This window comes from Oreochromis aureus, linkage group 14 (genome assembly GCF_013358895.1).
Source record: "Oreochromis aureus strain Israel breed Guangdong linkage group 14, ZZ_aureus, whole genome shotgun sequence".
Taxonomy (NCBI): Eukaryota; Metazoa; Chordata; class Actinopteri; order Cichliformes; family Cichlidae; genus Oreochromis; species Oreochromis aureus.
In genome coordinates this window covers 11480249-11492928 of record NC_052955.1, presented here as the reverse complement: position 1 = coordinate 11492928, position 12680 = coordinate 11480249, and the positions used below count along the sequence as shown (strand labels likewise).

At 40.0% G+C, this 12680-nt stretch overlaps 1 protein-coding gene across 2 annotated transcripts in view; it reads left to right on the top strand.

Moving 5' to 3' along the window:
• Positions 1-12680, top strand: part of nectin3a (nectin cell adhesion molecule 3a) — a 33574-nt gene that overhangs the window by 13662 nt on the left and 7232 nt on the right. Inside the window, exons 2-4 of one of the 2 annotated variants that reach the window (XM_031759448.2) lie at positions 6002-6349; positions 9927-10226; positions 12149-12266. In XM_031759448.2, the coding sequence (XP_031615308.2) occupies positions 6002-6349; positions 9927-10226; positions 12149-12266 (766 nt within the window). Of the gene's footprint in view, positions 1-5998; positions 6350-9926; positions 10227-12148; positions 12267-12680 lie in introns of both variants that reach the window. The other variant, XM_031759447.2, reaches the window with a different exon arrangement.

Sequence of the window (12680 nt, the reverse complement as noted above, 5' to 3'; positions counted from 1 at the left end):
TGTTCAGAACAGCTTCAGATATCTACTGTGATGTTATTAGAGTGTAGTCAGCTTCACAGACATGTTTTAATTTATGAACCAAACTGATTTTAACTTCGGTTTCCTCGATAAGTCTCTTCACTCTTCTTTTTTTTTTTCTTAGACCTGGTATTCTGGGGGTTTTCCATTGATATGTTTCATGTGTAGTTCTAAACATGCCTTAAAGTTTGATGCTGTGTTGAATGTTAATTAAAAACAGAACAATCTGAAAATGACTGCATCCCTATATTTAGCTGAAAATGCTACTAATAGCAAGGAGCAAGCAACAGTAGGCAACTCAGCACAAACCCACACTCAGCTTCCTTGCTCTCTGACCTCAGTAAATATTTTCCTGATGAGTTAATGATCTCAGTAACTGCTTTCAAGTCTTACTGAATTTTGTATTCCATGATCTCCATTGCAGTCAAAAAGGAGGATAAAAGATGGCCCACTGTGTAACTTTGTTTCAGTCAGATCTCCACATTACCAGTTGTGTTCACTTTCAAAAAACCAAGTGAGGATGGAAAGGCTCAGCTTCAGATTGCCTTGTCTTAAAAAACTAAGATGGCAACATCCATCTTTTATGCGCAGTCTTTGGACTGTATATAAAACTGCATTTTGCCATTTTCCTTTATCTTTATAAACTATGTAAACATTAGACAATTTTTAGCTATGTTATTGTTTCCTTTATTGTTGTAATTGTAATATGTTTGTCTGAAACAGGTCTCTCTTGTAAATGAAACATGAAGTTTTAATAAAACTACCTGTATAAATAAAGGTTGAATAGAATAAACAAAGCACATTTAAAACAACGTTGACCAAAGTGCTGGACATGAATAATAAAATAAGAGATACAGTACATGCATACACATGCCCGCTCACACCAGTAAATATATTTACAGGATTGCGAAAATACATGAGACAATACAGCAGACTAAATATCTAAGCTCTCACTCCGGGATGTAAGCCAAGGAATAAAAAGTAGTTTTAAAAATAAGCAATGGGGAGGCCAGCCTAACATTACTTTATCAGTATCATAAGTGTGAGATGTCAACTTAGAGAAACCCAGTATCAGCTCATGTCAAAAGTTAAAATGACCCAGCTCAGATTCATTTCCATGACCTGACATAGATCAGGATGTTTGTTCACTCTTCTGTCTAGTTCACTGCTGAACTTCTTCTGAATAGCTGCCCTATTTTCTTGCTTTGTGTTGTATTCATTCTCTGCTCAACTCAGAGTTTCCTCTTGCTTTTAGTCTTAAACCACACTCCCTCTTGCACAGATCCTATGTCTGCATTCTTCTCCTGTGAGGTCTTCAGATCAGTTCCTCATGAGTGCTGTTTGACACGATAATCTATGCATGGAGTTTGTCTACATGAACCTGACATATTGTCTGTTTTGTTGCTGCTCATGAATGTTGCTGGCTGTGGATCCCTCTTGTTTCACACTGCTCTGAAACGGACTGCAGGGTTCATTGGGAGGATCTCAAGCCACGAGACTGCTTCCTCAGGGGAGGTCAAGGCTGAAGCTGGGTCAGGTCTCTGATAGGTGGGGATTTTGGCTCGTCTAGTGGCCGACTTGGACTGTTTGAGTGTTGCCAGGCAAAAAGGAAGGTTTTGATTTACCATCGCGTCTTCCGAGCAGCTTGTCGCAATTAGTGATGTCAGCAGGGAAAGAAACAAATATGAGGCATTTCTTCAAAGAGCAAGCATACTCTTCCCATGAGTTCATTCTTTCCTCGGGTTTCTGAAGAGAAAAGGGGGCAAAAGTGCAGTCTGTTTCTCTTTGGCCAAGTTAGGTTTTGCAGGTCAGGGTGTTCTTTGTGATCTGCAGGCTAAGGTGTCACATTTAAACTGGACCAACTGGATTATAAAGCGTCAAAAACAGTGACAACATATAAAGTTGGACGGCATGATAAGTTTTGTTTGTATGTTTATTTCATAAGCCGTACTTTTTAGATGGATAACCAATAATAAACTTAGTGACACATCTGAGCTGTGCCTCAGCTCTGCATTCTATTTTCTTGATTTAAACTGTATGACACTGTTGTTTAACACATTGCTTACATTTCAGTTGCCTGCGGTATTTTAGACGATATATCACAGCGCTCTAGTTTGTGAGCATTGGTTGTGTTTTTCATGGTTGCAGCTAGCAGTGCCAAGTTTCCCCACTCTCCTCCTGGCTGTAGGTATCCCATGCAGAGGCCATCTGTCTCTACTCCCCTAATGGTAAGGGTGGAGTCCTCTTTAAACACCCCCCCCCACACACACACACACACACACACACTGCCACCACCACCCCGTTCCCTCTTATTTTCAAATGCCTACTGCAAAACAAACAGAGCATGGCATAGATGGAGTTTAGTTTCTTTGTGTGCTTTGACTGGCCTGAAAACTGACACGAGTCAGACAAACTACCTACAGTAGCAGTTGGGGTGTCGTGTCAGGTAGCAGCAGAATGTGGAGCATGTTGAAGAGAAGTTGGGTTAAAGACACGTGTCTGCATACATCAGTACAATGTCACGCATGCCAAGTATGTAAGTGTGCTGCAGGAGGGGGTTTTATCAGCCTGCCATCTACATTCTTGTTTCTGTCATAGATACGTTGTAGGTCTTGATCTCTCTGTCAAGCGTTTGTCTTCTTTTCTTTCGTCAAGCCAAACAAATGAGTTGCACTAGTAAGGTGACAAAAAAAAAACAGCTGTTGTGATGGCTCAGATGACTGTGGAGTGGAGAATGTGGCTCTGACCCTGATTCTCCCCCACACCAGTGCACCCAGAGGACTCCTATAGAAATAATGCAAACACAGGGCAACAAATGCACTGCAAAGCACATTATAGGACTCAGACTGTCTTCTTCTTCTTCTTCTTCTTCTTCTTCTTCTTCTTCTTCTTCTTCTTTCTTCTTCTTCTTCTTCTTCTTCTTCTTCTTCTTCTTCTTCTGCTGCTGCTGCTTCTTCTTCTTCTTCTTCTTCTTCTTCTTCTTCTTCTTCTTCTTTAGACCAGGCCATGATTCAAATGTGAGGAAAAGGTGTGGACATTTAAATTTTTGTGGGGAAATGAAATAATGAACCAGAGTGACTTTTCAAAATGTCAATTTCAAGCAGATGGCAAATAAGGCCATCTGGACTAAACAATTCAGGTTAAAAGTTTAGATGCAGTGCAGAGCTGTGTTGGATCAGTCTGCACACAACCAGAAAGGTTAGTAAATGTGTGTGAGGAAGAAGGAAAAAAACTCAGGAAAGCCCAAATGTGATATTACAGCACAAACCTTCACAACATAATGCAACATACATTTAAGACTGAGCAGCCATTCAAACTAAATGCCCGCCTCTCACACATGGTCACACACTTATTTCTTATTTTGGAAGAGAGAAACTCGGTGTGTGTTTGTCTATGTGTGTATGTGTGTAGTCACTGAAATTACAGGGGACGTAATGGAGCACGGGGAGCCTCAGCCTCATTGGCTGTATTCCTCACAAACCAAGATAGCATTGCTGTGGCTTACCGCTCACATTCATGCCAGCAACTCAAAATACCAGCCAGTGGACCGCTTTTATAAGCTTTACTCCATACACATCCGAGACAACGGACAAAGTGGAACTTTATGGCTCCCAAATATAACTTACTCTGCAAGCATGTCAAGTAACCCAAGAAATACTGTTTGATTATTTTGAATAAAATCACCTTTTTATGCTTTATGTATGCAACATTTTCACAAAGTCTAAGGTGGATGTTTTCTGTTATTCAGCCTGAAGCAGGGCGGTAAGTCCTTGTATGACTGTGAAAAATGAGTAAACGTGCATCAATCAATGACTCATTGGTGTGATTGTTCTAGAAAAAAAAAACAGGAAGGATTTTTTCCATTTAGAGCACTAGCCAGAAACCTGCAATTTAAGATTTATTTCAGGTTACCTTTCCAAGATACAGTATTCATTCCCGCCAAACTAGATGTTTTTGTTTGTTTTGTTTAAACACAGCCGTATGCCTGTCAGCAGTGATCTGTAAATTGATAAGGATGAGAATCTTTGGCAATAACAATATCCAGTTCTGATTGTTGGTGTCATTGTTTGATCAATTCTCAATTCAAAAAGGAGAAAGAGGATTTCTTTGTTTTGGTTTGTAGTTCCCCATATGGAAAAGAAATAGTAAAAACTTATATGATTTACTCATGAAAGTGGCCACTTTCTCATTACTTTCATATATTGTTTTAGTATCCAAAACATACAAGTTTCATTATATAATTTTTCAAGGGATCTTATATCTGTTTTCACTCTTGTATGCTTTTCATACAAGTTTCACACAAGACAGATACAAACTTTATAAGATTTATATATATCTTTTCCATATGGATCTGTACACAGTAGGGTTGGCACATTTACTCTGTACTCCATAGGCTGATGTGTTCACCTTTGGGGCAGCATAGGATTTTTGCATGCACCCATTGTATTATCATGATCCATCCATGCACAATGCACAATGTGTGGGGCACCCATCAGTACAACGCTTGTATACAATGTGCCTAACCATTGACTCCTATCATTTGCCTGCTGAGCTGCAAATGAAACTTAGCTGACTGTTAAGTAGTGCTGATTATGTCATTTTCTGATTAAGGCATGTTTACAGAAAATGTTGGTAGGCACGAGGCTCATTGTGACACACAACGAGCCTTGTGCCTACCAATTTCTGAAATTACCGTTAGCTAGAGCCTGGTGAACTCTATCACACTTGCAGATGCAGTAACTACATATTATTAGCAACACCAATTACAGACAAATGCAGAGAAAGCTCCTTCTGTAAAACTTATTTGTTTAGTTTTTTTTAATATAGCTTATAAATAGTATATTGTTAGTTTGTTTGTTTGTTGTAGAGTTTGTCAGTTTAAAATGTATTGATTTCTATTATTTTGTAAGAAAGAAAATGGTGTCGTCAGCATAAGGCAGTGGTCACACACTTATCGGTCCTACAGTTAATCTATGAATTTGTGACGTACAACTAGGCTAATCCTAGCATACGCCTCTTTTAATAGATATTGGTTCTAAAAGGTTTTAAAAGGTTGTCAAATCTATCTTTTTGTCAACATGAATCTTTTAACACATACAGATATGATACAAATGTGAAGACGCAACCATTCATTTCACCAAACTGTAACTTTTTGCTGTGGTACTGTATTAGTTTCTCTGTCTACAGTATTCAGATGGCCATTAATGTTCAAAGCCAAGTTTACGGGTTGCATTAAAAAAACTGTGGTGGGCCTTAATTCAAATTAAGGGCCTCATAAAAATAAGCAATGAAGCCATCCGCTGGCTTGCTTTGTTTCATCTCCTTCCAGTAAATTGTTTTCTTGCTTGTTTAAAAGGTGCTCTGATAATTAGCAAAAGGGACAGGCTGAGTGTCCTGTGGTGAGAGTGTGTTGCTTGTTAAGAGCAACCCAGAAGATATTTGTTCTGCTTTTCAACCACAGGAAGAAACATGAATGAAACAAATGGCTGTTAGTGTAACCATGGGAAAACTACTCAGAATATTCTAATATATTGCTCCTTTATATTTGGTGCGCACTGCTAACATTAGAAAATTGGTCCAACATCTCACATAAGTGGAAATAAATTATATTGCGGTGCAGTTAGATCCCACATGCCTTGTGAGTATATGCTGATGTTCTGTTTCCAAGAGTTGACAGTCCTCCAGAAAACATCATCCTGAATTAGCTCATCTCAGCGACTGTTTTTCAAATTTAATATCATCTGGTGATAGCACGTCTATATCAGTGTTGTTACAACTGAAAAACTGGATGAGGAAACGCAAATTGAATCTATGTGACTTCCCAGACAATTTTCTTCCACTGCTACACACCAGAGAATTAAAAAAAATCTCTTAATCCAGTGAAGTGACATTGTCATGAGAAATTCATTCTTCCCATTTTAATTATAGCTGCAACTCTGTCTTTTGTGTTTCTGAATCCCATCTCTGTTTTTTCTCTCAGCAGGTGTGAGCAGTAACCAGGTAGTTGTTCCTGAAAAAGTGAATGCAGTGCTGGGAAAGAACATCACACTGGGCTGCCGAATAGAAGTGGGTCCTAGCCTCAGCTTTACACAGAGCTCCTGGGAGCGTCGTCTTCCTTCAGGCACTATTACCCTGGCGGTGTTCAATCCCGAGTTTGGAACCTCATATTCTTTACAATATGAAAAACGCATCTCATTTGTTTCCCCTTCAATACGAGATGCCACCATTACCCTTGAAGGAGTTGACTTTACGGATATCGGGTCCTACACCTGCAAAGTGGCTACATTTCCTTTGGGCAATACACAAGCATCCACTTATGTTAATGTTTTAGGTAAAGTACTGCTTCCTCACTTCACTTCCTCACTGAGTGCTTCTTCATATTGTCCTTAAATCTCACTTTTTAATAAAGGTCATTGTTTGTTGTGATTAAGCAAAGCCTAGGTAAGCACTTAGTGTCTGCCCTGGAGGAAACAACGGCTCCCCGAAGCAACCTAACGTTTAAATTACAGCCTGGACACATGCCATGTACATTTAAATCCCTGCAGGAATCTGAAGCTGCATAAAGGCTGCTTTGGTGTGGTCCCACCTATCTCCCTCCCCCCACTGTTACGTTAAAAGAAAAGCCAATGTAACTGTTTTTATATTCACAACACTGTATCAAAATGTTTCACAGAGTTTCCATGGCGTCCTCTGTAAAGTCACTTAGGCCCTACATGCAAGACACAAAACGGAAACCTTCTCATTCAGCAAGCACATAAATATAATGCAGCAAGTTCAGAGTGTCCCAGCTCAATGCAACTTAGTTGCTTGCAACAACAGTTTAATTGTAGGGTGTGACACAGGGTGACTCTCGTGACATTTAGTTGCGTTTTGCTAAGCTGGATTACAACTACAGTCTGCACCTCTTTCCCTCAAGGCTGTGATGATTGTTGATAGTTTTCTCTCCTTTAACCATTTGTCCCTTATGTCCTTAAGTGATAATCAAAGCAAGGTTATTTTCCAGGTCACTAAACTAAAAATGAAAACTATCTGTGGATCCCCTCTGAGTTTCCAAATAAAATAAACAAAACAAAGGCGTATTACATTTTAATGGGTATTCCCATTATTATGTTCTTATTTTATCCAAACACAAAGCATACATAGAAAGCAGCATATATTCCTTTACATCGAAGTTTCTCACTGTAGCCTCACTTTCCAGAGGAGCAGAAACACTGAACTTTCCCTGTGGTCAGCGTATGTTTCAAGCCCTAAATTGGTGCCAGTGCTGAGAGGAGGAGATTGCAGTGTACGCAGCAGCAGGTTCTCATCTCCCTCCAGAGACTGAAGGAGACTCTGATGTCTAATGAGTGGTACATTAAGTGCTGCTGTGACAGCCACGGTGTCTAGAACCTCACAGGGTTCAGTTACAGCTTTCTGTCTTCTCTGAACACCTTCTTATGCATATTTTGTTTTTGTTTTTTGGGGGGTGGGTGGGTCTTTGATGGATGCATATATCCACACTCAAACACAAAAGCACATGCTTAGTCCTACTTTACATTTCAGATGTAATTAGGGTGTGGTGTATATTCTTTGCAGTATGATACATGTCAAGTGGAATGCAGGTTATCCCACAGGATATTTTTCTGTGAGAGTGCATGTCACGATTACAACAGCAAAAGTCAGCAGGTTCAGAGAGGAGTGCCTTCCTCATCTCTGCTTTGTTTAGAGGTGACTTTTTCAGTTTCCTCAGCCACTCTTTTGATCATGCAGCCCCACTGTAACAATTCCAATGTGAACAACAACGACAGCAAACAAGAATTTCTGAATAAAACAAAGGTTTCTGGAGAAAACGTTATTGTTAATCCAGCATACGATTGTGTACATGATATTGGTTATCCAGTGTAAATCAAAGTTGTTTTAGTTTCAGCTTCAGTTTGTAAGTTAACTTAAGATTCCCAGTTTTGATTCCTGTTTATACTCTGAGGTTTATGCGAAGACAGACGACTGCGTTTTCGTTCCTTTCAAGTGGACTAAAGTAAATCAATGATACTTTCAAGCCCATGAATAATGCACCAAAGTCACGGCAAACTTCATAATGATCAACAGGTGCAACAGACGTGGGGTTAATTTCAAAACTCACACAATCTTGATGCAAAACTTGCTGTGAATAGTATCAGTATTGTGAGGCACAATCTCAATAATTGTATTAGCTTTCTCACGTTCTTTTATTTTATCTTTGTGTCAACAGTGACTCATAAAAAGGGCCAAAGCTTTTAAGAAACAGTTTAACAGGAAATGTGCTATGCTATGTGAGCCAAAAGTCCTCGACATTAAACAATAGGAAAGAACCAAAGGAGGAAATTTTGACACATAACCCATTGTTTTCAGATACTTGCAAGGCAAAAGGAAAACTAGTGAAAAAATAATTGGCTGTCTTTTAGACAAAACACACACTAAATTTACTGGCAAGATGTAAGTGTGTACTAATAAATCATCCTGCTGATAACTCTTTAGAGGTTAAAGCTCCTCTGACTCTTCATATGGCCAAAATTGCAACTCTCTTCTTGAGAAAGGAGCCCAGCAAAGAGATGGCTTTTTCCAGTCTGTTGCCATACCCAATTTACTGCTTCAAACAGTTAATATTTCCAATTTGTATTTTTTATGCGAGATTTTACCGTAAAAATGTCCAAGTGTTTAAGTGCATGGCCATTGACCATGCTGTTAAACCTTTTCTTTATAGAGGTTTCCACTCAGCGTTTAGCCTGCATATGTGGACAGGAAAGGGCCAGAGCAGCCAGTTTGCTGAAGGGAAATCGTTACCCTTTCCCCCAACAGATTTCAACTCATCCAAAGCGTCCCCCTCCCTTTTTGACAGCAACTTCAAATTAACACCCCTGACTGATTTAGGTATTCTGATGCTTCATCCAGCTCGCGTCCGAACACAGAGCTGCTACTGTTTATAGTCAGAGGCCTGCAAGGAGGGGCAGGGAGGAGGGAGTGAATAATGTGAGGTAGAGGACTAAGAGCAGCGTCCCCACCCCGGGACAGGAGACGCCAGGTTATTTTTGGAAAAAGGCGGTGCCGGTAGTTATTTGAATTTGTTGTTGGAACTCCTGCCTGGCTGGGGTGTCTTAAAGATGATGGCCTCGCCTTGCAGCGCGTGCCCCCGTGCACCACCTTTAAAACTGTCACCACTATAGTAAGTGGAACAGCTGTTAGTCTTCATTTAAAGAGGCAGCTAGGGGGGAGACGGTTCAGATTGTGCACTGCACCACAAAGAATAAGGCAGTGGTTTGTGATATGTTTATTTTATGATAGATTAGAATAAGACAAACAGTTTTTACTGCTTTGCACAACAGGTAGAGAGTTGAATTCTAGTCACGTCCCCCTCACATGGATCTGTTTTGTTTCTCTGTTGAGAAAATCCTTGTTGCGTTTAAACATTGAGTCGTTCTCAGGAAGCTGGTGTAACATTACTTCACCTCTAAAGTGCTGTGAAGAGTACGGTAACTCAGCTCCTCGTCTTCCAGTACAACAAAGTCAAATATAAACACAGCACAGTGTTGGCTGCACAGTGTTTTTCTTCAAAGTCACATGCCTGCTTCAGGTATTGATGCACTTTTCACAGAACAGGACTAATGGAGAGTATTACCTTCACTCAGACATACTTTATGTTTGACACACGGCAATAAAGAAGTCTCCACAGAAATGTGTACATATAATTGAATAGCGTGGTTCATTAATTTTTAAAGCATATAGGTGAAATGGAAGAAGTCAATCTGTGCTCTTTTGGCAGTTAAGTACACTGAAGCCTCCAGGCATTATTTATTCATATTTGTTCACAACGGGATCGATATTCATTTTGTAATCTTTCCCCCGTTCTGTCATTTCTTCCCCCTCCTCCTTCTCTTCGCCCTCCCTTTACACAGTGGAGCCAAAAGTGTACGTGTCCGCAGGCCCCACAGCTCTGCTGGACGGTGGCAATGAGTCACTGGTGGCCACCTGCATTGCAGAGCGGGGTCTTCCTGAAGCCAAGGTCTTCTGGGAGACGGAGCTGCACGGGCGATCAGAGAAGCAGAGTCAGAATGAGGCAAACGGCATCACCACCGTACGTGTGCACTACATGTGGCAGCCACAGAGCTCCGCCCAGGGGAAGACACTCACCTGTGTGGTGAGACACCCAGCCCTGCAGACAGAGTTTCGCATACCCTACATGCTAAATGTGCAGTGTAAGTAATGAAACATAAGACCTCCTTCCAATAGAATATAGATACCTTGGTTTTGGCTAACTGCAGATACAGAGTGTGGCTCTGATGCCAGTGTTAAATTAATAGGCTGTATTCCTGCTGAGGAAGAGCCTAGGAATCATCCTTGCGGGCTTAAATTAACATTGCTTTTCTAACTTTGTAAAAAAAAATGTAGCAGTTAATAAAATGTACTGATTCGGTATTAATTAGTAAAATAATAGATAAAAACAGGCTCAAGGTAAATTTAAAGCACATTATCACAGTCTTGTTTTAGCTCTGAGAGAATGTTTAGGCTGCTCCATTTACAGCCACAAAACCATACACATGTCATGAGCTTCCAAGACTCAGCTGAAGTGAAATAACATTAATAAAGTTGTGTACTACACATTATGTTACCATAAAAGCGATAAAATCTACTGAACAAACATTACACTCAGCTAATGTCCTCCTTGTGTAATTTCTCTATCACTGAACATAATAAGTTTTAAAGTATGAGGAAGAGGCGTTAAAACACTGTTGTGTCAACTCACATAACCATACATTTCAGTTAGGTACAAAAAATTTCTCCCAACACACAAAGAAAAGCTGCTGGCGTAGCTGTGTGAAATCCCTCCAAAGTGCTGATAGTTTCCTTCATGCTATGTTATCTCTCACACTAGTTGCTGATACTATGATACATCTACCACTTTGATCTGGCATGCAAATATCAAATCTTTGCACCCTTGTTTTTAATGTCAACACTGAGGCAGCTAATACAGATAAAGAAAATTATCAATCGTCAACAAAAAAAGTCTCAAACACAGCTGAAAATGTATGTAGAGGTAAAAATATCAAATATAATCCTGCAGCCACTGCACTGAAATGCTTTTACAATATAGAACAAAATAATCATCATTATTATAACACTATATTTTTAGCCCTAAAACATCCAGTGTATTTTAGCAGTATTAACCCGTGCTGCTGCCTTGATTTACAATGAGCATGCTCAGTAAATGTTTCGTCCTCGCCCATAAAGAGCAATTTAGGAGTCGTCTTAATGTTCTAATCATTGATGCATACTTCCTTGGCGAGCAGTAACGTTACTCTGTGTTTGGACTGTGTGAGTGCAGGCTAATGAAGGTGTTTTATGAAATATTGATCAGGCCTCAGCAGGAATTCAAGTAGCAGACTCGGGCTGCTGGGGGCAGCGGATGGAGACGCAGAAAAATCAAGGTTAATATGGGAAGAAAGGAGCTTCCCAGCTCAATAAATCACACCAAGTGCAGAGGCAAGGGATTCTAAGTGCAAAAGAAGCACAATTTCAACGTTGATACGTGTGAAAAGGGTCAGCGGACATTGTGGGCCAAGACATCTTCTTGTGCGCAATAATGAGTTCCTCATTTATCCTCCAGAGAAATCAAAATGAAAAATTGGATATCTAAGACAGTGTTTGCCATGTTTTATTACAGTGGCATGTGTTGGGCTTCATTTAGGCATCCTCCTGTCTTCCTTGATTTTTTTTTTTCCCCCTTTGTCGTGGCGACGCAGTAGAGTGTATTATTAGCTGCAGTTCATCTGCTGTCTGAGTCTGTCATTTTCGAACTTTCCACCAACCCAGGATCGTTTGTTTGTTCGCTTGGCTCGCTTTCACCAACAGATCCTGTGCCCTGTTACAGTCCTGCAAAGCCTTTTCTTTGTCGTCGCTTGCTGCTGTGCTTTATAATACGTGCTTTGTTTCCTCCGGAAAAGCTCATTTGTCATCAAGCTGCAGGGATCACAATGACTGATTGTGAAGTCCAAGTCTTTTAACTTGAAAAAGAAAAAAAAATGATGGTCAGTGTGACCAACCCGACTGCAGGAGGATGTTAAAAAAGTACAGTAAAATTATGATTTTTAAAGCTTTTTTATTGTATTTTGTTTTACAGTTGCACCAGCAGTATCGATCATGGGAATTTGCAAAAATTGGTACGCTGGCCAAGCAAATGTGAAATTAACCTGTGAAGCCAAGGCCAACCCAGCTGCGCGTCAGTTCACATGGACCAGGTCAGTATGCCTCAACAGTCTCTGATATGTGAAATATAAAAAATGCATTCTATCTCTCACACATATTACTATATTGGTCAATCAAATAGCTCAATAATTAACACAATTACTTGCAAACTGTGAAAAGCTTGCAAGTTTTTTCAGTTGTAATTCAAATGGATAAACTGACTAAATGTGGAATAAACTAAATCTGCAGTACCCAGGCAGGGGATTAATTTGGAAAAGAAAGTGCTGAAGGCAATCCAAGAGCATTATTGCAAAACAGAATGCATTAATCATTTCATCTGAGTTATCTTGTTTGCACAGCACCACCAGCTATAGATCTAAATTTGGACTTAAGGAATTCAAGGCCAGGTACTGCTTAGACTCAGCTGTTGTAACCTTTGCAGCGCTGAGTAGTGTTTGAGTGCTGTA